General features: G+C 41.7%; 1 protein-coding gene across 1 annotated transcript in view; it reads right to left on the bottom strand.

The window, feature by feature from the left end:
- LOC147906333 (uncharacterized) overlaps window positions 1–23921 on the bottom strand; it is a 98250-nt gene that overhangs the window by 37433 nt on the left and 36896 nt on the right. The window contains exons 7-8 of the mRNA XM_087378116.1: window positions 22008–22121; window positions 11759–11812 (exon numbers count right to left, since the gene is read on the bottom strand). Coding sequence (XP_087234242.1) covers window positions 11759–11812; window positions 22008–22121 — 168 coding nt within the window. The remainder of the gene's footprint in view (window positions 1–11758; window positions 11813–22007; window positions 22122–23921) is intronic.

Below are 23921 nucleotides of genomic sequence, written 5' to 3' on the forward strand. Positions count from 1 at the left end.
AAGTGTATTTGGCATGCTTCACGATCTCCCATGTGGCCTGCATGTAAGATTTAGCATTATCCCGAATAACAGCTTGCATTCTTGCAACAAAAGCCTGCCATGCATAATCCAGATCAATGTGCAGACCAGCTGCCAAAGCATAGACAAAGAGAGCCTGCATCAAAGCAGAAAGTTCATTCTGTGTATTCTTCGGGGTAAAGAAAGAATCATCAGCATAGGCTTGAGCAACCATGCTGCAATTTGCATCTAATTCCAAGCCATGAAGGGAACCTGTAGCCAGAGATGATCCATCTATTGCAGCATAGGATGGGTAGCAATGGCATACAATAAAGCACTGAGGGGACATCCCTGACAGACCGAACAACGAAGAGTCCACTCATCAAAGAGATCTCCAAAAAGAATGCAAGCTGCATTGCTGTCCCTATAAAGCCAATAAATAATCTGCTGCATTTTTGTTCCAAGCCCCAAAGCTCGCATTGTTTGCGAGATGAATTCCCATTGAACTGTATCAAAGGCTTTTGCAATATCCACCTATAAGAGTAGAACATCCTGATGCGTGTATTTGGCATATTCAATCCCAATATAAGCATTGGCAATATTATCTGTGATATGCCTACGGGGAACGAAGCCATATTGCGAAGGATGCAGCCCATCATGCAAATAACCTTTAATACGATCATTTTGTCTATGATCTTGTAAATGACTGGCATAAGTGTTATTGGTCTCCAATCAGTGAGCAAATCACATAGCTACTTTTTTGGAAGGAGCTTGACAAGTCCTTTTTTCCATGACAGAGGCATTTGCTGATTTTCCCAGGCTGAATTAACCATTTGCAGCAAAGTTTGCTTGAGGATATCCCAGAAGGCAAGAAAAAATTCCACAATGAGACCATCCCATCCTAGAGATTTGCATCTGCCTGAGGATTTAACAGCATCCAACAATTCTCTTTCAGTGAAAGGAATTTTCCTGAGCATCAAAGAGGATGGGATGAACATGCTGCAAAAGAAGCTGACGGACAAACACAACCTGAGGAGAAAGAATATCCACATGCCCAAAATGAGATCAAAAGTTCTGCACACAAAAAGCAGCAAACTCTGAGCGAGATGAGGACTAAGAACCATGATGCATCCGGATCTGACATATATTGGCAGCCTGTCTTTTGTAATGCAAACTTTTGAAGAATTGCTTGGAAGAGCAACCTTTATCCAAAAGCCCTTTGCCTAGATCGGGTCTCCCATTTAGCAAGATTTCTTCGATCATTCAATTGGAGGCAAAATTTAGCCTGACATAATAGCATGCTTTCTTCTGAAAACAAAGGCCGAAGATGACTCAAGTCTATCAAACTTTGGCATGTGTATTTCCCGAATAACAGCCTGCACTCTTGCAACAAAAGCTTGCCAAGATCAATGTGCATCTGATGAGAAAGAGGCTGAATGGCATCAGAAACCATGGCTTTAAAATCCGCATGGTCAAGGTAACCATTATTTATCAGCAAAAGGCATCTGCAAGCCAATCTATCATGTGGAAAGTCATGCAAAGAGAGCCTCAGCCAAAGAGGAGCATGATCAGAGTATGTGAAAGCATGGTCAATCCAAAGCTGACAAGTGAAGGCATCCAAATGCTGCGGATCAACCCAATACCATCTGTCCAAGTGTGCTTGATATGAAGATTGAGCATTAAGCTAACAGGTATAGCCCGAGAGCATGGGCTGCAATTCATTCCAGAGATCAACCAGAGACAATTGAAGCAAAAAATCAGACCATGCTTGCTTTTCAGAAGCCAACATGTGAGTGTGGCCCGAGGTATTATCTCCCGGTTGTGGAGCATTATTGAAATCACCACAGATAAAAGCATAATGCCGCCAAGGATATTTATGCATAGCATCCCAAATCAAAGCTCGATTCCCAAAAGATTAAGGAGCATATACTAATGCAAATTCAAAGATGTCACCTTGAATAAGGCATTGTAGGATCATCCATCGACCATGGTGATCATTGAAGGCCACAATAGGCTGAAGATCATGCTTAACCAAAAAGGCTACCCCAGAGAAAGAGTGCTCCCTAGCATAGAAAATGTCATAACTAGCAAAATGTCCAGATTTGCCAGCATACATATGCTGATTATGCTCTTGTAAAGCCACTATATCAGGCTGCAATTGGCGTATATACAGCCAAACCAATTTCCATTTCCAACCATCACACAAACCCTGTACATTCAAAGTGACACATTTGAGATGATCAAGCATATTTACAGGTATATGACAGATATGTACAGCAGCAAAAATGCCTTCTATGTCTGCATTTCCACCTCAGTATCCGGACCTCAAGCCTGAGAAGAAAACTCAGCCTGAGGAGAAGACAATAAGGCAGCAACTTCCTCTTCTGGACATAGGGTACGATTGGCACTCACCTCAGCCCAAGTCAAACCAATACTCGAATTTTCAGCCTGTGTTTTGCCCCAAGAGGAAGCACCATTCCACCGGGAGGGCAAAGGTCTCCTAGGTGAGAAGATCTTTCTTGGGGTTTGCCAAGCATCATTCAAAGTTTTTTCCTTTACCCGAGGATGAGAGGCCAAAGGCACAGAAGGAGGAACTTCACCATTTGAAGCAACCGGTGCTTTCTCTTTGTCCTGGACAGCCAAAAACTGTTTCACCCCCTTAGTCTTCATCAAAGAGGGGGTAGTAGAAGTCTTGCTCGGAGGCGGTGACAAATCAGCCTGCACTGGCATTTTTGGAGTATGTGAAGGGCATTGCGAAGCCCTATGCCCAAACTTCTTGCATACAAAGCAAGCACCAACAAAGAGACCCCATTTCAGTTTATAAAAGGCACTGCCCATCAAAACATTATTCACTGTGACCAGAATCTCGGGTTGGATTATCTATGTCCCACCAAATACAAAATCTGTTTGAATTGCCATTAGGCCGTGGTGGACAAACCACTTTGCCAAGAGATGCTGCAATTTTTGGCAAAAGAGAAGCCAAACATCGAGGGAAGTCCACAATTTCCACCCAGATAGGGCATCTATGTTGGATTAAAGCCTGATAATCTCTGGTGGGAGACCAGGGCAATGCATGAACCATCTGGTGCCCATAGAAAAGAGGAGAGTGCTCCAATAAAATCTGCACGTGCGCTTCATCTCCCATGATCACTTCAAAAAATCCTCTTGCTGCATAGTGAACTTTTTTGACATAGCAACCACCCAGGGTTCTAGTCAACCAATTACCAACATCCGCAGCAGCAAGCATACGTCCTGGAAAGAAGATAGTGATGGCATGCTTGGCATATTCTTTGACTTGATCAAAAATATCATCCACTTCCACCATGATGCCTATGGTGGAAACTGGATCTTTCCAACTTTTTCGGGTATCTTCAAACCCCTCGTGCATCACCTCATATACTTGTTGAGCCTCTGCAGAGGCACGAAAAGGGTCATCTTGACCCATAACCTGCTTTTGCTTTTTGCTTTGGACCGATCTTTCTTTTTGAAAAGTCTTTTCATATGGACAATCTGTCATTTTCTGAAAAGGATAAAAGGAAGAGAAACTGAAGAAAGAAAGCGGAAAGGGCTTAGTCAGGAGAAAGGTAAGTTTGAAAGAGGTTACAAAAAGAGCATAGACAGCTAGAGAAAAAAGGAGGGAGGGAGGAGTAAACTTAGGGGCTGAAATCCGTGAAGAAACTGCACAGACTAACCCACAAACTGTACGGCTGAAAATTGTACGGAATCTAATCGTACGGCCGACTATCAAAAATTGTACAGCGGGAAGCAGGTGACCTGTACGGAAAATCAGAGTGGGGCTATACGGAATCTGTACACACAGCAGCATGGAACTTGTACGGTGTACGAATATCACCACCTATACGACGTACGGACGACGACCTATACGAAAAGACCACACAGGGCCGTACGGATGTACGGACACTGCACTGGTACCAAGGGGAGACTATACGGGGCCGTACGAATGTACGGACAGAAAGGGAAGGCTATACGGGGGGGCTCGGGGTTGAACGGGCAGAGGTCGCTCCTCTCTCTCTCACTCACACTAGACACAGAACACCCACACACACAAACACACACACAAATCCTAATCACGAGATTACCTTAGCTATCACATAACCCTGGATATTAAAAGCTTATACACGCGCGTTTTTTAAGCAACAAGCTACTCCTTGCATCACTTATGATGTAGTCATGACACACATACACACACTTTTTTTTTTGGGTAAAAGAAACTTTTCATTAAGAAGAATGCATATTCTCTTTGCAGCCATTGCTCTATATGTGTATTTATGTTTGTGCTATGGGTTTGCTGTGCTTGCTACTCTGTGTGTATTGCTTTGCTTGCGGTGTCTGTGTGTTTGCCTTTGTGGTTGTTGTATATGTGCTTGCTACTCTGTGTGGGTGTGGGTGTGTATATGTATTTCCTCAAGCCACTGCTTCCTATGCATTGGGAATGCATCATAGCTCTATATGGAAGAAAATTGCTGATTTATTACATCCTTTTCTACCTGTTCCTCCTGTGGCTGACACAAACAAGCTTACGGATTGGCAATTGCAACCCTCTACTACATGCACTCATCTTGTTCCTCTTCCTGCCTTAACCTCCATCAAAGCCTATAGGCTTCTTCAGCCTGCTCCATGGATTCAGCAATATGCTAATTCTCTGTGGCATATAAGGAAGCCCCTCTCATGGTGGCGGAAGAATCTCGAGATGTTATGGAAGTGTAAAATGCCATTGAAGCAAAGACTTTTTCTTTGGAGATGTATGACAGGTACATTGTCAATGGGGGTCACACTTGCTAAACGTTGCATTGCACCATCCACATGTTTAAGATGTCAGGCTCCTTCAGAGACTGTTCTTCATTTGCTTTGGCACTGCCCGTGTACTAGGATCCTCCTCAGGAGAATTTCAGATTATCTTCGGATCCGTTTCCCGAGTCATAGATTTGGAAAACATTTCTGGCTCTTTGGCAGATTTATGAATCTTTGTCTCAATACTCACTATTTCTCTCTTGGGTGTGATATTGGGCTCTTTGGACAATCTGGAGTGAGCATAATTTGGCATACTTGGGTCGGCAGATTCACAAGTCGTATGAATCTTTCCGAGCCTCATTGCGGCAATCCTTATATGATGCATGCCATAAGGGTGATATGGATGCTTCTTGCATAGAGCTTTTCTTTTTATGTTTCTGATCTTTGGGATACTCTCCATTTCGGAGACCTCCCATCATGTAAATTTATGAGCATATAAATATACTGCACTGGATATTACCAAAAAAAAAAGTAGGTGTGTATATGTGTGTGTGAGTGTGACGATGTGCTCCTGTGTGTGCAGCTTATGCTACTGTGATTACTACTCTCTGTGTGTGTGTGAGAGAGAGAGGGAGTTTTCCTCTTAGGTGTTACTTGTAAAAATTTTCTCTTGTACTTATTAGTGGGTTTTTACCTCTTTTTGGGGTTTCCCAAACAGAAATAAAAGATTTCACTAAAAAAGTGTGTGTGTGTGTACAGCTTTCAAAGCATTTGTACTTCTACCAGTACAGTTTTTCGTACAGGTTCAAAAACCTCTGTACTTCTGTCCGTACAGCTTTAAAAGCCTATGTACTTCTGTCTATACGCCTTTCTCATCTGTCCTTTCTGTCCGTACAGTTTTAACAGCATTTGTACTTCTGTCCGTACAGTAATTCCTACCTCTTACAATTTTGTTCGTACAGTATTTACTGCAGGTACGCTCATGTCCGTACAGTTGCGTCAATCACATCCGTACATCTGTGCTGATTATGTTCCTGCAAAGCTACAACATCTGGCTGTAAATGATTGAGATACCCCCCAGATTGTCTTCCATTTAGAAGCATCACACAAACCTTGTACATTAAGTGTCAAACATACAAGTTGTGACAGCATATTTACAGATTATGTACAACAGACCCTGGCCTTGAGGTGTCACAACTGGTTGAGAAGTGGACAACAAACCAACAATATCTTCTTCGGGAAAGAGAGTCTGACTAGTTGTCACAGCAGCCCATGTAATACCCACTCCAAGTGCGAGAAGGAAAAGGTCATCTGGCTGCGACAGTTTTCCTGGGAGTCTGCCAAACCTCTTGCAAAGTTTTATCTTTCCCTTTGGGATGAGAGGTGGAAGGCATAGAGGGAGAGGCATTCCCACTTGACACAGCAGGTGACTTGCCTTTGTCTTGAGCTGGAACAAGTGGCTTCGCACCCTTTTGTTTGTCAACAGGTTGACCCATCATTTCCTTAGGATGCTTTTGAGAAGGCATATTTTCTAAAGGCATCTTATGCATAACAAGAGAGCACTGAGAAGCCATATGGCCAAACTTCTTGCATTCAAAACATGCAGCTGCGAACAAGCCCCACTTCAGCTTGTAAAAGGCACTGCCCATATCCACATGATTGACCGTAATAGAATAAGAGTACGGAGTGGGATGATCAGTATCCCACAAAATGCAAAATCGGTTGGAGTTCCCATTTGGCCGCGGTGGGCACACCACCTTACACAATGATGCTGCAATTTTGGGTAAGAGGGAAGCCAATCACTAAGGGAAATCAACCACTTCCACCCATACCGGACAGCGATGGCGAATCAAAGCGTGATAATCCCTAGTGGGCTACCAGGGCAAAATATGCACCATCTGCTGCCCTTAAAATAAAGGAGAGTGCTCAAGAAGCATTTGTTTATGCAGCTCATCTATCATGATTACCTCAAAAAAACCCCGAGTAGCATAATGCACTTTCCGAACAAAAGAACCACCCAAAGTCTTGGTGAGCTAGTTGCCCACATCAGTAGCAATAGGCATGTGACCAGGAAAAAAGATTATGACAGCATGTTCGGCATATTCACGCACGGGATCAACAATATCATCAACTTCCACCATGAGCCCAATTGTGGGAGCAGATTCTTTCCAAGCCTGACGTGTATCTTCGAACCCCTCATGCATTACATCATAAACGAATTGAGCCTGAAGGGAGGTCTGCATCAAGTCTGGCTTATCTGAGTCTGGCTTCTACTTCTTATGCATATAGGTCTTGATAGTATCCATGATGGAAAAAAGGAGAGAAAAGGAGGAAAGGGAAGTAGTGAAGAAGAGAAAGGAGTAACATAGAACAGTACGGATAGGACAACAAAGGCAAGGAGAACTGTACGGACGGGACTGTAGATAGTACAATGTGTATGCTGGACAGCATGGTCATTTTCACAGTTATAAGATTTTCTATGCTGGACAGTATTCCTTTTTGGAAGTGGTCTTTCTGATCAAGCATGATCTTCAGCCCTCAATGGCCTTTAATGATTCACAAGGCAGATGGATGGTTATGCAATGCCTTGTACAAGGTGATATCTTTGAATTTGCATCTGTCTATGCTCCACAATCCTCTCGTCATCGTGGACAGATTTGGGAAGATATGCAGAGGTACCCATGGACGCAGTCTACTTTTCTTTATGGTGATTTCAACAATGCTCCTCAGCTAGGGGATAATACATCTAGTCATACACATATGTTGGCCTCTGAGCGGCAAAGCTGTGGTCTAAATTGTTGCTTGATTTCAATTTTTCTGATCTTTGGACAGCATCTTACCCCTTGATGCCTGCGTTTACTTTCCAGCACAATGCTCAATCTACTTACAAAGCTCGACTGGACAGGTGGTACAGAGTTGATCCTCAGCATTCTAATACTTTGACTACTACTTTGTCAATTGATTATGCATTTGTGCACTCTGATCATACACCTCTATGTTTGAGGATTTCCCTGCATGACATGCCGGATGATCAGCTTCCCCACGGAAGGCTCCTCATGGTTAATGATAGCTATTTGGATCATGATCATTTTAAGGCCATGGTGTATGATGCATGTCAACCTCTTTCACCTTAGAGTCTTATTGATATTGATTATGCCTGGGATGCATTTGTTGCCCATATGCATTCAGTTATTTGAAATTATGGCAAAAATTATCTCAAAACATTAAGAGATACGGTTGCTCGGGCAAAATCTACCTGTCAGTGTTTGACTAAACTCAGTCATTTTCGGTCTTTGTCTCTTAAAGAAAGCACATCTCTATGCCAGGCTAGACATTGCTTGCAAAGTAATGATCATAGAAAAATTGCAAAATGGGAGACAAGAGCACGTCAACGAGCTTTCTTGGATGAAGGTTGTTCATCAAAGGGCTTTTTTAAGAGCTTGCATCACAAGCGACAAGCTACAAATATTTGTCGTACTCTGCTTTATGATGGACATTCGACCTCATCTCGAGCTCAATTTGCTGCAGCTTGTGTTCATCACTTCTGCCGGCAGTTTGGAACTGCTGATCCTCCTTCTCCAGCAGTATTGGCAGCCCGGACTCAGTTACTGCAGCATGTTTTCCCTATTGTTTCTGATGCTCAAGCTCTTGAGCTTGAATGCCCTTTCACTGAAACAGAATTGACCACTGTGGTCCGATCATGTGGTAAATGGAAATCTCCGGGATGGGATGGACTTATAATGGAATTTTTTCTTGCATACTGGGCTCTTCTCAAGCCCACTTTGCTGCTTATGATTAACCATGCCTAGGAACAACAACATCTGCCAGTTTCTTGGAAAAAAGGACTAGTTAAGCTTCTTCCCAAAAAGCACATTTGTGAATCTTTGGCTGATTGGAGACCCATTACTCTTATGCCTGTCATTTATAAAATCATCACCAAAATGGTTGTTGATCCCATTAAAGGATACTTGCATGATGGTTTACATCCTGCACAATATGGATTTGTTCCTCGCAAGCATATTACTGATAATATAGCAAATGCCTATGTTGGAATTGAGTATGCCAAATACACCGAGCAGGATGTTCTTTTACTGCAAGTTGATATTGCCAAGGCATTTGATATTGTTCAATGGGACTTCATCTCTAAGACAATGCATGCTTTGGGATTTGGGCTGAAATTGCAGCATATCATATACTGGCTTTATAGTGAAAGTCAAACTGCTTGTATTCTTTATGGGGATATCTCTGAAGCGTGGACTCTTCGTTGCTTGATGCGTCAAGGCTCTCCACTTAGTGCACTCATGTATGCCATCGCCACGCACCCCATGCTTCAGTACATGGATCATCTCGTAGCTATGGATCAGCTACATGGTTTGGAAATTCATGACAGTTGACCGTTGCTTGCTCAAGCGTATGCAGATGATTCTTTTTTCACTCCTTGAAATACACAGCAAGATCTTTCGGAGTTGATGAAAGCTCTTTCTTTATATGGTTTAGCTGCTAGGCTTCATGTCAACTTTCAGAAATCGAAATTATTGCCTTTGCATTCCAAGGAATGGCACTCTCTTTTATGGCCTGGGAAAATCATTCCTCCAACTCAATTGGTTCATCATCTTGGCTATCCTTTGAGTTGGACAATTTCCTCGTCAACAGTCCGATTGGATTCTCGCAACTCTCAAGAAAAAGCTGGAGTACTGAAAATTGGCGACCTCGCCTTTGCATGTTCGTCTTCGAATTGTGCAATCTATTCTGATGGCATATATTCAATTCTACTTGCCTCTTATTATGTTCAGCAAGGGCTGATCTTGCCTCTTTTATGTCTGATGTGCTCCTCTTCTGGTGTTCTCGCAATGGCAAAAAAAGCTTGCATTTGCTTCCGGTACAGCCACTTTGTTCTCCAAAGATGCATGGGGATCTCAACATTCTAAATATCCATCTGCATATTCTCGCCCATAAGGAGAAACTCATGCTGCAGTTTTTGCAAGGTTCTCAACCATGGGCTGCCATGATCTGTCATTTGCTGTTGCACATTGAATCTCCAGCTTTTGGTCATTGGCAGCTTACATAGCGGGAGTTTCTTTTTGGTTCTGTGATAGGCAAAATCCCGACTATCCTTTGGTTTCTCATTTGTTGATGGATTGGAAACATATCCTCTCTCTCTTGGAATGGCATGGCAGTGATTCATTGCAGGGCAACTCTTTCAGAGCTGAAAGTATACATTGGTCTAGAGTGTTTGCCCTTCCTTTGGCTTTGCAGGAGCCTCGACGTTAATATTTTCTGAGTCTTAAGGGGATTCGTTTGGTTCAGGATGTTGTTGATGATGCTGGAATTCCCCTTCCTTTTCCTTTGGCTGCTGCAAAAATTGGCCTTGGAATACATTATCGTCCACTTTGGCACAAGATTACTTTGATGCTCCAGCCTTTTCAGCCAGTTCCTCCATTGCATCTACAGGATCGTCTCAAGGACTGGACACTTTCTTCTGTGGGATTGTCATGCCGTCCTCTCAAGTTTACACGTATTACTGTCTCTTCTCTTTATAAAGTTCTACTTCCTCCACCATATATCTCTCACAGGGCGAATCAGCTTTGGCATCTTGATCGTCCCGTGAAATGGTGGCGAAAAAGTTTGAGACAGAGTTGGCATTCTAAGATTCCTCTCCATCAGCAGGTTTTCTTGTGGAGAGCTTTATTGGGTGTTCTCCCTCATGGACAGCTTTTGGCACGCCGACATATTGCTTCATCTATTTGTCACAGATGTTTGGCTCCGAGAGAGACTGTGCCTCATCTCCTCTAGCATTGTCCTTCCTCTCATGCTTTTTTGGACTTCCTATTGTTGCTGTAGTCGGCACTATGTGTATGGGTGTGTGTGCTATTGTGTTCCTTCTGTTGCGAGGTCTGTGTGTGGTTTTGCATCACAGATCTATTTGGCGTACTCTCATCACTATGTTGCAGCCATTTCAACTTGTCCCCCGCCTATTTACCACTCTTCCTTTGTTGGATTGTCAGTTTGATCAGGCCTTTCCGGGCTACACACTTTTTCCTTTGCAAATCTCTCTGCTCAGAAAGCTTATCATCTTTTGCTTCCACAGCCTTTGATCCCGCAGCATGGGAAACTTTTTTGGCATCTTCAAAAGCCTCTTGCTTGGTGGAAGGTTTGTCTTAGACGCATCTGGAGCAATAACCTTGCCCAGCCTATCACAACTTTCCTCAGGGGAGACCACCCGAGACGAGGCGTCACTATGAACATAGCCCAACGGGTTCAAAGATCGAGCAGACCACGCCCTCCCCCGCCACCACAGCGTGAGCCAACCCAACAAACGCAGATCCGAGACATTTTCGCCGCCCACAGAGGAGCCACCATGGTGCCGGGCTTCGACTTCTGAGTCCCAGCTCTCAGCCTACCTCAACTAGTCTCTAAGTTAAATTTTATATCTGTTTTTTGCACGAGCTATTGAGCTCCGTAGATCAGTTTAGCACTCAGCAAGGGCCCTAGCGCACCCTTTTCTCTAGCCCATTGAGGCTTGTATGAGATTTTCCTTTTTGGTGTACTTTGTACCTTGTCCCTAGGCCCGCGAGGACAATGGTCCACGCAACTAGAGCACGACTCGCACATGGCTAGGGAGCTCTAGCTCAACTAGAGCGACAGTGCTTTCAACTGCACTACCAGGATCCCAAGTGAGGCAGGCAGCCATGTATATAGAAGCATTCAAGCAATGTTCATTGCAACTTTGCAAGAAAAGTTTGTCCATAGATGTGGTTTAATTAAAACTATATACATCTGATCAAGAGAATTTTTCACATATTCCTACATAAAGAACCTCAACCAAGTTCCAATCTGTGTGAACAGAAAATGGCAACTAAGTATGCAATTTACTCTGCATCGTTGTCAGTCCCCGCAAGCATTGATTGACAGCAGTATTTTCAAGTACCTAAATTCATTACAAGCTAAGAGATCTGCATATACTGTTGCCATACTAGCAACAATAAAGCTTAATTCAGTGGAATCATACCTTAGCCATGGAGGTGAGGACATCCGCCACAAAGAAGTCTGCAAATGTTATTGGCTGCAAAGACACAACATTATATAAGAAGAGTCATGTTGTCCAGAGATTCCACATAGAACTCCGCCAAAGATAAGATTAAAGGGACATTTGCTGCATTAAAAAAACTAGGAGAGGACATAGTGGCACAAACAGGTTCTCCACAATACACCAACTTTATGGCTCGCTAAATGGAGCCGTGATCAAGATAGCAAGAATGCCAGGTAATCACAGCATTAATAGCAGAATCATGCAGCTTCATTCATTGAGAAAATAAAAAGGAGCAAATTTACTGTGTTGCCCTATTGTAGGGTTTTTTATATTAACCCCTCCTTCCAACTAAGAAAAGAAAGACAAAAAGGATCAGCATTAAAACGTTAGATTCATTAAAACGTTTAGATCCACTCACTCTAGCAATCTGAACTTTTTGGTGGTTCCCCAGTAATCATATATTCATCACTCATACAGTAGGACATTTCTATATGTTTTGCTGTCAAACCATGCGCATGGATCTTGATATAAAGGTTAAACACTACTGATTTTGAGTTCCCCCCTGCCCCTTGGCAAAATATCATAAAACAAATAACAAACAGCACAACTCTAGCGACTTTAAAATCTTAGAATCTCATATCGTACTCTTCTTGAACTTAATGAATTTTCATTTGGTTCCGTGTGTTGGTGTGTGTGTATGTGGGTTTTGGGAGGGACTCGAATTACTCCACCCTATAAAAAATAAATTTCATGTTATGCTTAAAAATCATGCCACATAGAGTGCAAACTGTCTCAATATGTAGCTAGTGAGACGATACTCGGGACTACCCAATCGAGATGTGGGAGATGGATCCTTGGTAAAACCCTCCTCCAAGATCTACAAGCAGTGATAGATAGATAGATAGATAGATAGATAGATAGATATTCACACACACACACACACACACACCCACATATATATGTATATGTATATGTATATGTATATGCATACACACACACACACACACACACACACAAAAATACATATATATATATATGTATGTATGTATGTACGTACGTACGTACGTACGTATGTATGTATACATATATATATATATATATATGTGTGTGTGTGTGTGTGTGTGTGTGTGTGTGTGTGTGTGTGTGTGTGTGTATACATATGTATATATATACATATACATGTATATATTATTGGAATATGGAAGAAAGAACTAGAACTAGAAACTGGAAATGAAATGACAAGACTGAAAGACAAGAAATACCTTGAGAAGAGTGTAGACAAGACACAAGCTAGACTGATAGTTTACAATGATGTGACCCATTGAATATATGGGCCAAAGTACAAGACATAAAGCAAGAGTGCTTATGGGATAATTGTAGAGGTGCCACATGGCACACACAAAGACTCAACTGAGACTAGACAAATGTAGACTAGGGAAATAGTACACCTAGTGTGCACTTATCTCCAACACCCTCCTTAAGTGGACACTAGGAGTAAGACAGAAAGACAAGACTAGAAGACAGACATAAAGACTGATAGACTGAGAGACAAGATAGAAGACATGACAGACAAAAGATCTTGAGACACCCCTCCTCAAGTGATATCCTCATATGGGTCCACAAGGGTAGGGACAAGATGGATCAAAAACACAGTCAGATTGATAGACAAATAGACAGACAGACAAGACTAGATAGACAAAAGACTGACTGTAGACAAATAGAAAGACCAAGACACTAGAACCCCTTGACCTACATCATCGGTGGTCAAGGTGGTAGACAAGTCATAGAAGTAATCAGAAAGCCCATTTCTCATCATGTGAGGAAGGAACAGCAGGATCAGCTGATGGAGATGTTGCAGCAACATGGGCTGAGGTAGATGTAGGGGCTGATGTAGAGGTTTTGGAGTAGCAGTCCCTCTCCCGGTGATTATCACGGCCACAAATGGTGCATGGATGAGCCTTGAAATAGTCCTTCTCCATATGATTAGTTTTGCCACAATGGATGCAAGGCTTTCTTACCTTAGAACTTCCTTTCTTTGCTAAAAAAGCAGTGTCAGTTACCTTTCGTTGTTGAGTTCTTTCTTCCTCTTGGAGAGCATTGATGATACCCTCAAGAGAAGGATTATTATGATACTTGAAGGTAGTGACAAGAGTAGCATAGGTGTCAGGTAAGCTTTTGAGAAGCACAGCAATAGCAATGTCTTCGGAGATGGGAGACTTGACTGATGCAAGCTGAACCATAAGACTGCGAAGATAATTGACATGAGAGGCTATAGTAGCTCCTTCCTGCATATGTAGATCAAAGAATGAGATCATAAGTGCAATCTTAGAGTTTTTAGATCGGGCTCCAAAAAGGGTATCCAAAGTGATCCATGCTTGAGGAGCAGACTGTATGTCGGAGATGTGATGAATGTAATCATCTCCAAGGCCGAGCAATATGATAGCATAGGCTTTGTCGTTCTTGGCAGTGACAACTTGCTCAGAGGGACCTTCGGGAGCAACACGGTGAACAATTTCCCAAAGACCTTCTTTCATAAGATGGCACTTGATTTTGATTTGCCAAGTATGAAAGTTGGACCCATTGAATTTGTCGATAGATATGAGAGAATGAGAGGAAGATGCCATGTGGGAAGGTCTTACCTCTTGCTAGGATGCAAGGGCAGTGTCTATTCCCTTACAAGATTGCAGAAATAAATGAGAGGAGAGATCCAAGAAGCCGGTTCTCTCACCACTTTGTCAAGGCCATAGCATATGACAGCCCATCGAAGTACGAGGAACCAGCAAAAAAGGAGAGACTGTTCAGCAAACTGAAAGAGGCAAAGCTTAGTACCTTAATCCCAGGCAGAGGTAGAGATGCGAAAAGACCGCAGTCGAGGAGGTCGAACAGATGGAGCTGAAGAAGTCGGCCTGTGCAGGTACGGAGAAGTCGGAGAAGTCGGCCTGTGCAGGTACAGATTCCGTACAGTCGTACGGACTGTACGGACAGCAGAGTACGGAGTACGGACGAAGTACGGATGGCGGAGTACGGACGACATACGAAGTACGGGCGGCGTACGGACAGTGGACGACGTACGGATAGTAGGTACAGGATCTGCAGAACTGTGCAGATCTGGCGTGACAGTAGGTGAGTGACAGCAGGACTGCGCAGATCTGGCGCTCAGGTCTGTGGCTGAACTGCGCAGATCTGGAGCGCAGATCTGGCACAGATCTGAAGCGGGATACACACAGACCTGGCGTACACACAGATCTGGAATACACACAGATCTGGCGTGCAGATCTGGAGCGCAATGACGGGGCAGAAAGAGGGAAAAATTTGAAGAGGGAGCGCAGATCTGGAGCGCAACGGCGGGGCAGAAAGAGGGAGAGATGTGAAGAGGGAGAAATCTGAGAAAAGGGGCAGATCTGCAGCGGGGGAGAGATCTGAGAAGAGGCAGACTGAGGGGAGAGAAGAGGGATCAACCTAGCTCTGATACCATGTTGGAATATGGAAGAAAGAACTAGAACTAGAAACTGGAAATGAAATGACAAGACTGAAAGACAAGAAATACCTTGAGAAGAGTGTAGACAAGACACAAGCTAGACTGATAGTTTACAATGATGTGACCCATTGAATATATGGGCCAAAGTACAAGACATAAAGCAAGAGTGCTTATGGGATAATTGTAGAGGTGCCACATGGCACACACAAAGACTCAACTGAGACTAGACAAATGTAGACTAGGGAAATAGTACACCTAGTGTGCACTTATCTCCAACATATATACATATATATATACATATATATGTATACATACATATACATACATATGTATACATACATATACATACATATACATATGTATACATATATATGTATATGTATACATACATATACATACATATACATATGTATACATACATATACATACATATACATACATACATATGTATACATATACATATGTATACATATACATATGTATACATACATATACATACATATACATACATATACATATGTATACATATGTATATGTATGTATATGTATGTATACATATACATATATATGTATACATATGTATATGTATGTATATGTAAGTATACATATGTATGTATATGTATGTATATGTATGTATACATATGTATACATATATATGTATACATACATATACATACATATACATATGTATACATGTATATATACATATGTATACATATGTATATGTATGTATACATGTATATGTATATATATACATATGTATACATATATACATATATATGTATACATATGTATACATATACATATATATGTATACATATGTATACATACATATGCATACATATGTATATATATATATATATATATATATATATATATATGTATGTATGTATGTATATGTATACATACATACATACATACATACACACACATACTTTTTTTGGTAATATACACACACACACATACATACATACATACATATGAGGAAAGAAAGTATTCATTGGAGTGCCATCTTTGACATTCCACTCGCTTTACAGGAACCTGTTCGGGCATACAATCTCATGAAATTGGGAATTAGATACATACATGATGTGGTAGATGAACAGGGCTATGTCTTATCTTTTCCTCAGGCCACTGCTTCCTATGCATTGGGAATGCATCATAGGTCTATATGGAAGAAAATTGCCGATTTATTACATCCTTTTCTACCTGTTCCTCCTGTGGCTGACACAGATAGGCTTACGGATTGGCAATTGCAACCCTCTGCTACATGCACTCATCCTGTTCCTCTTCCTGCCTTAACCTCCATCAAAGCCTACAGGCTTCTTCAGCCTGCTCCATGGATTCAGCAATATGCTAATTCTCTGTGGCATATAAGGAAGCCCCTCTCATGGTGGCGGAAGAATCTCGGGATATTATGGAAGTGTAAAATGCCATTGAAACAAAGACTTTTTCTTTGGAGATGTATGACAAGCACATTGTCAGTGGGGGTCACACTTGCTAAACGTCGCATTGCACCATCCACATGTTTAAGATGTCAGGCTCCTTCAAAGACTATTCTTCATTTGCTTTGGCACTGCCCGTGTTCTAAGATCCTCCTCAGGAGAATTTCAGATTATCTTCGGATCCGTTTCCCGAGTCACAGATTTGGCAAACATTTCTGGCTCTTTAGCAGATTTATGAGGTCTTTGTCTCAATACTCACTATTTCTCTCTTGGGTGAGATACTGGGCTCTTTGGACAATCTGGAGTGAGCATAATTTGGCATACTTGGGTCGGCAGATTCACAAGTCATATGAATCTTTCCAAGCCTCATTGCGGGAATCCTTATATGATGCCTGCCATGAGGGTGATATGGATGCTTCTTGCATAGAGCTTTTCTTTTTATGCTTCTGATCTTTGGGATACTCTCCATTTCGGAGACCTCGCATCATGTAAATTTATGAGCATACAAATATACTGCACTGGATATTACCAAAAAAAAAGTGTGTGTGTGTGTGTGTGTGTGTGTGTGGGAATTCTTTGAGAGCTGAAAGCATTCACTGGTCGAAAGTCTTTCAGCCTCCCTTGGCTTTACAGGAACCTCGACGTTCCTACTTTGTCTCGTTTAAAGGCATCACCTCGGTTGCTGATGTTATAGATGATGCTGGTACTGTGCTCCCCTTTTCTCTAGCAGCCACTACATATGGATTGGGCTCTCATTATCGTCCTTGTGGCGACAAATTACTTCTATGCTTTCACCCTTTGTTCCGATTCCTCCTTTGGAACTCCAGGACCGACTGGAAGATTGGACTTTGACTTCTCCAGGGTCCTCTTCTCGTCCTTTGAGGCTATCTCAGATTACTGTACCTGCATTGTATAAAATCATTTTGCCTGAACCTTGGGTTTCAGAGAGAGGTGATTCTGTTTGGCGAATACATCGCCCAGCCAAGTGGTGGAGGAAAAGATTACAGCAACTTTGAGCCTATAAAGTACCGCTTCAGCATTAGTTTTCTTTTGACGAGTTCTTTTGGGAGTGTTTCCATCTGGACAGCTATTAGCTCATCGACACATTGCTCCTGCACTTTGTCATAGATGTTCTGCTTCGGAGACTGTGCCTCACTTGTTTTAGCATTGTCCGTGCTCTCGTGAGTTTTTTGATCTGCTTCTCGACCGCACCTGCGAGCGAGATTCCCATTTGTTCCGTTTGGGAAGTTCTTCTTGCTATTTGGGTTTCACCCATCCAGAGCGGAGTTTCATCTTTTCTTCGTTTGGGTTCGCTACTGGGCACTATGGACTTTATGGACATATAGGAATTGTAAAGTCTTTGGTGATCCTACTTTCTCTCTGTTTGGCTTTTTTAGGCGTTCTCTGCAGCAATCTTTCTTTGATTGCTTGCAGACCCGCTGCATAGATCATGAGGTCTTTTTGGCATATACTGAAATTTTCAGTTGATGTAATTGTAGCACCTTTCTTTGAGGTTACTACTCATATAATATAATCAATCAATGATTTCACCCAAAAAAAAAAAAAAAGTATGTGTGTGTGTGTGGGTGTGTGTGCAGTTTACATATATGTGTACATATACATGTATATATATATATATATATATATATATATATATATATATATATAGATAGATAGATATAGATATACATACACACACACACACACACACACACACACACATATATATATGTATGTATGTATGTATGTATGTGCATATATATATGTATATCTTTATATCTATATATAGGGATATATATATATATGGATATCTTTATATCTATATATATGTATGTATGTATGTATGTATGTATGGATGTATATGCATATACATATATACATACATACACACACACACACACCCAATTCCTGCACACCAAGCAAGTCTCTGAACTTGCGCAACTTCTCTGTGCCCAATGCCTTCATGAATATGTCATCTACTTGGTCCTCTATGCTAACATAAACTAGATCAATAAGACGTAGTAAAACCTTCTCCCACACATAGTGATAATGCACCTCAATGTGCTTTGTTCTAGCATGATAGACTGGGTTATTTGCCAAGTGTATACTGCTCATGTTGTCACAATAAATGACAATTGGCCCATCTTGATGCATATCATAAAGTAGCTTATGCAACCAAGCTACCTCACATGCATCCATTGCTGCACCCCTGTACTCAGCCTCTGTGCTCGACAAGGCAACTGTAGGCTGTTTCTTGCTACTCCAAGTGACAACAGCACTCCCAAAAGAGAACACATATCCACTGGTAGATCGTCTATCAGGAATACTACCAGCCCAATCAGCATCAGTGTATCCATGCAATTGTATCTAAACCCCAGTATCATAAAATAGTCCATACTGCAATGTGGACTTCACATACCTGAGTATGCGTCTAGCTGCATCCAAATGCGGTTTCCTTGGAGCCTGCATAAACTGACTTACTAATCCAACAGCATAGCTCAAATCTGGCCTGGTAATAGTCATATAAATCAAACTTCCTACTATGTGTTTGTACATAGTAGGGTCTTCTAGAAGCTCACCTGCATCTGCACTCAACTTCACATTTAGCTCCAAAGGAACTAAAATAGGCTTACAGCCTATCATCCCATATTTGGATAGCATGTCCAATTCATATTGCCTCTGCAAGAGCCATAACCCACTTGTGGATCTAATCACCTCTATGCCCAATAAGTAACGCAGCTCTCCTAAATCCTTCATCTCAAACTTCTGCTTCAATAGCATTTTCACATGAAGGATATCTTCATCACTATCACCTGTGATGATCAAATCATCAACAGAAATGACAAGCAGCAGAATACCTTTCTCTGTTTTTCTCACATAAAATGAGAAATCTGCCTTGGAAATCTGAAAGCAAATAGTGACAAGATATTGTCCTATCTTATCAGACCATGCTCTAGGTGCTTGCTTCAAGCCATACAAGGCTTTCTTTAACCTGCAAACAAACTCAGGATGAACAGCATGAACATAACCTGGTGACTACTCCATATAGACCTCTTCTTGCAAATCACCATGCAAGAAAGCGTTCTTTACATCCATCTGATGTAAAGATCATCCCTTTGATGTAGCCATAGCAATAACTGCTCTTACGGTTGCCATCCTTGCAACCAGACTGAATGTTTCTTCATAATCAATACCATATGTCTGTGCATACCCCTTGACAACTAATCTTTCCTTGTATTTGTTCACAGAACCATCTGCATTGTGCTTCACCTTATAAACCCACTTACAGCCAATTGCATTCTTGTCTTTAGGCAAAGGCACCAATTCCCATGTAGCATTTGCTTCCAAGGCATCCATTTCTTCATCCATGGCTTTCTCCCATTTTTCTTTTCCCATGGCTTGCTCAAAAGAAGTGGGTTCTGGTTCCTGTATCACTTTGACCATATAGGCATAGTGAATGGCTGTAAATCCATCATATTTCAGCCTATCCACAGGATACCTAACTCTGGTAAACTATATATATACCTTTGTAAGACTAGAATAAGTCCAATCATACAAATTTAGATTTTTTGTTGTTCTAAAGACCAAAAATCTATACGAAAAATAAAAGGGAAAATGAAAGAGAAGAAAAAAGAGGTAAACAAAAACTTTTATCAAAAACAAAAGGAAGACATACTTAGCAAGCAAAGCAACACTTATGTCGTCATCAGTGCCCAAGCGCATATATATATATATATATATATATATATATTATATACATATATATACATATATATGTATATATATATATAAATGTCTTCAGGCCCCTTTTCAAGCTGAGCATTAGTTTGCTTTCTATTTTCCTCTTGTAAAAAATAGCCAGCCAACTCTTGCAAACAATTCCAAATCCCCCCACTCCCAATTCCCATCTCTGGATTCAGTGTTTAATAGAAAATCGTCTTGCTTCCGGAGATGGGTGCTCTGATACCATGTTGGGAGCAGAAACAAACAAGAAAATGGATGCACCAGCCACCTTGCATTAGTTTTCTCTAACTATTTGGAAAGGGACAACACGTACAAAGTGTCAAAGAAGCAAACCACACCTAGACCCATGTAGTACAAAATTAGGGTTCCACAATTTGATGGCATGGCAGTGCCATGTGGCAGCTTGAAATTCGTATTGACCCATCCTATCTATAAGCTGCTATAGCTGAGCTTAACAAATGTCAGAATGTCAAAAACGATCATTGCTTGGTCCAATACCAAGAACACACAGTACATTAAAACCTAACATTAACTCTATTAGACAGAAGCTGCCGCCATGGAGTCTTCCAAATAGTGATGTAATGATTAACAAAAAAATGTCCTGTAAATGCCCTGGTGTTAGTGGAAGAAATCCATGAAGCCTTAGCGTGACTGGAGGATGACTGGAAAACATCGCTTGTGGCCCCGTGTCTCCAGTTGTCAAAGGTAAAGCCGTGGAATGATAAACACAACGTGCAAACCTAGGTAGGCAAGCCTCTACTAGAGCAGGGTCTAGGATGTCTCATCATGGTAAGCTAGAGTTAAAATACCCTTTGACAATATATGAGCATCCTGGATAAGGTCACCCTCCAATGCCAAGCTCACCCAAAATCAATCTCAAGCCTAATGCAGTGAGGGTAAAGGCCCCTCATGTGCCCTACCACAGCCCTTCTTGAAGCTCTTGTACTACATGCCACCTATTTCTTGTTCTCAGGTAAAGAAAATTGAAGTGGATGTGAGTGTTGAGGACGCTCCTATTTGAACTCCTGTGGCTAGACAAAATGGTCACATTTAAACTTGATTTACCAAGTCGAACAGTCCCACAAAACTTGCTCTTGCATAGTCTCAAAAGAAGGAAGGAGTGGTGGAAAGAAATTGGAAGGGGGAGTCCTTGCAGCAGCAGAGCTGCCTTTTAATCCAAGGAGAGAGGAAGGACAATCGAGGAATTAAGGGGGGGTGAGATGAAGAACAAGGAAGAGGAAGCATTTGGGCAAAAAGTGATGGGTCTGAGGCCTTTGGGTGAGCGAGCTTGATCTATTTAACTCTTATAGACGCCACTAGGTATTTCAAGATCGCATAAAATTATTGATATTACTTCAACATACCACGCTAGTGTCTTTCATAAAGAAAACCCCAACACTGTGTAAAGCATAGTAACATCTATCCATCATTAATTTTTCAGTGATTGCTTTAATACGTACTTCTTGGACTAAAGTTTCATCTTGTTTTTTTTTAAAACTGTTGAATACAGTATACATCACCATAAAATTAATCCAAGTCGCATAGGTCATGGTATATACACCTGCAATGGAAGAAACAGTCGAACCAAAGTCCGCAGGAAGAAGATTCGTGATGAGAGATAAAAGGCATCAATTGGGAGCACCATGATAAGAGGTAGGGCACTGTAAAGGAGCACCTGAGCAATCAAAACAAAAATTAGCAGCCATTTGGGAGAGCTACGAAGTGCAACTTGATAAAAACAGTCAAAGAAGCAAGTTCAATTTCCAAAATGAATTACAATCCGCACTTATTTTTCTAGTCCCACCAAAGCCTTGGAAGTGAAACAGTTGTTAAAACTAATCCAATTTCCTAAATGAATGGCATTCTAACTGACACACAAAAATTATGATCCCCACAAAGGCCTTTAGAAATGACACAGTTATAAAAATTCCTCCAATCTTTATAAGAGGGGGAACATAAATCTGAAAGAAGTCAGATCTCTTTACATGTTTAGCCAGCAGAAAGTTGTACAGATTCAAAGCTTGATGTTAGAAGCCCAAACATTGATTTCCAAAAGATATCCTTCATATGGAAACGCAGACTTAAGCCCTTTGAAACTCCAATTTTAAAAATCATAAGACAAAATCAGGGTATTCTAAATTCTAGATTTGTCTCAGCATTGAAGTCACAAGCAGCAGTGGAGCCATTATTATGGCAGCACAATGCTCCCACCACATATGTCAGTCATTTTTGAACTTCATCACAAATCAGCAGAGGCCAACCAAAGAAGCCTTCCCTTGCTTAACAGAAGGATATCAGATGATTGGATTTTCCCTTCCTAGCCACCTCTGCATACAGTGCCAATTTACAAAGTAACCTAATCTTTGATTAGAATACATATATCTAGAGATGGGGTGCACATTCCACAGTCCAAAGACTATGACTTCATAGGATCACATAGAAGTTTAAAAAAACCTCTGTCAACAAACGAGATCCTTCTTTAAAAATAAAGAATAGGCCTACAATTTGTCTATCTTTTATGCCTTAACATACATAAAAGCATAGTCTTGATATACTATTTGTGGCGCAGGCCTGTTGAGACCATAATCTAAACATACATGGGGTCTTCCTGAAACTTTAACCAAACCTCAAACTCATGTCCCTTAGTCAAATCGCAGCACCCTGGTTAGCTCGTACTTGGAAAACTTGCCTTAGAAGTGTCTCGCACTCAAATCACAGCAAGGGAGTTCAATCGCTTCATGTTGGGCTGATTGCATATGGAGAAGACTTCACCTAGACACTGGAAACTCCGAGCAGCAGGGTAGAAACTCAACGTCAGGGCTGGAAAGTATATCGCTGAAGAGAGAGAGAAGAAAACAAAGCACTAGGGGCGAGAGATACCCCCCCATTGAGGGTCTTTATTGCAATAGAAAATCTTTTGTACAAGGTGGCTCACAAGGGAGCAGAGTCTCAGTACAACTCACAACACAATTGAGAGCCTAGAGGCCCTTATATTATAGACTAGGCCAGGTAGAAGAAGCATGTGCTTTGGAGGTGGCAAGGGTGGCCGTCTCCTCATCTGAACCATCTTGGATGAGCACTTGATTTGTGGGCCATCTCCTCATCTAAACCGTCTCCGCATCTAAACCGTCTCCTCATGTGAACCATCTTGGATGAGCACTTGATTTGTTCCTTTTCCCACCCTGGTGACCTTGGTTTGGTCTGTGGGGACTGGTGTGCCTCGAAAATTTGAGAGGTGGAAGTCCTATGCTTCCTTGCTTGCTTCTTCATCTCCTTGCCTAGGGCCTTTGCCTACATCCTCGTGATGACCTTCAAGGGCACCACTGCTACTTGACCTCGTTCGATGCTTAGCAAATTTTAGGCAAGAGTGAAGCCATGCATTGCGGGAAGTCTATAACTTCTGATTTCTCCTGGATCGTCCTGAACCAAGCGGTTTGACCCAACCAGATAAATCGGGTGACCCAACCTGGTTGGG

This window comes from Dipteris shenzhenensis, chromosome 1 (assembly GCF_047967505.1).
Source record: "Dipteris shenzhenensis isolate YYH24624 ecotype China chromosome 1, Dip_SZ_1.0, whole genome shotgun sequence".
NCBI lineage: Eukaryota > Viridiplantae > Streptophyta > Polypodiopsida > Gleicheniales > Dipteridaceae > Dipteris > Dipteris shenzhenensis.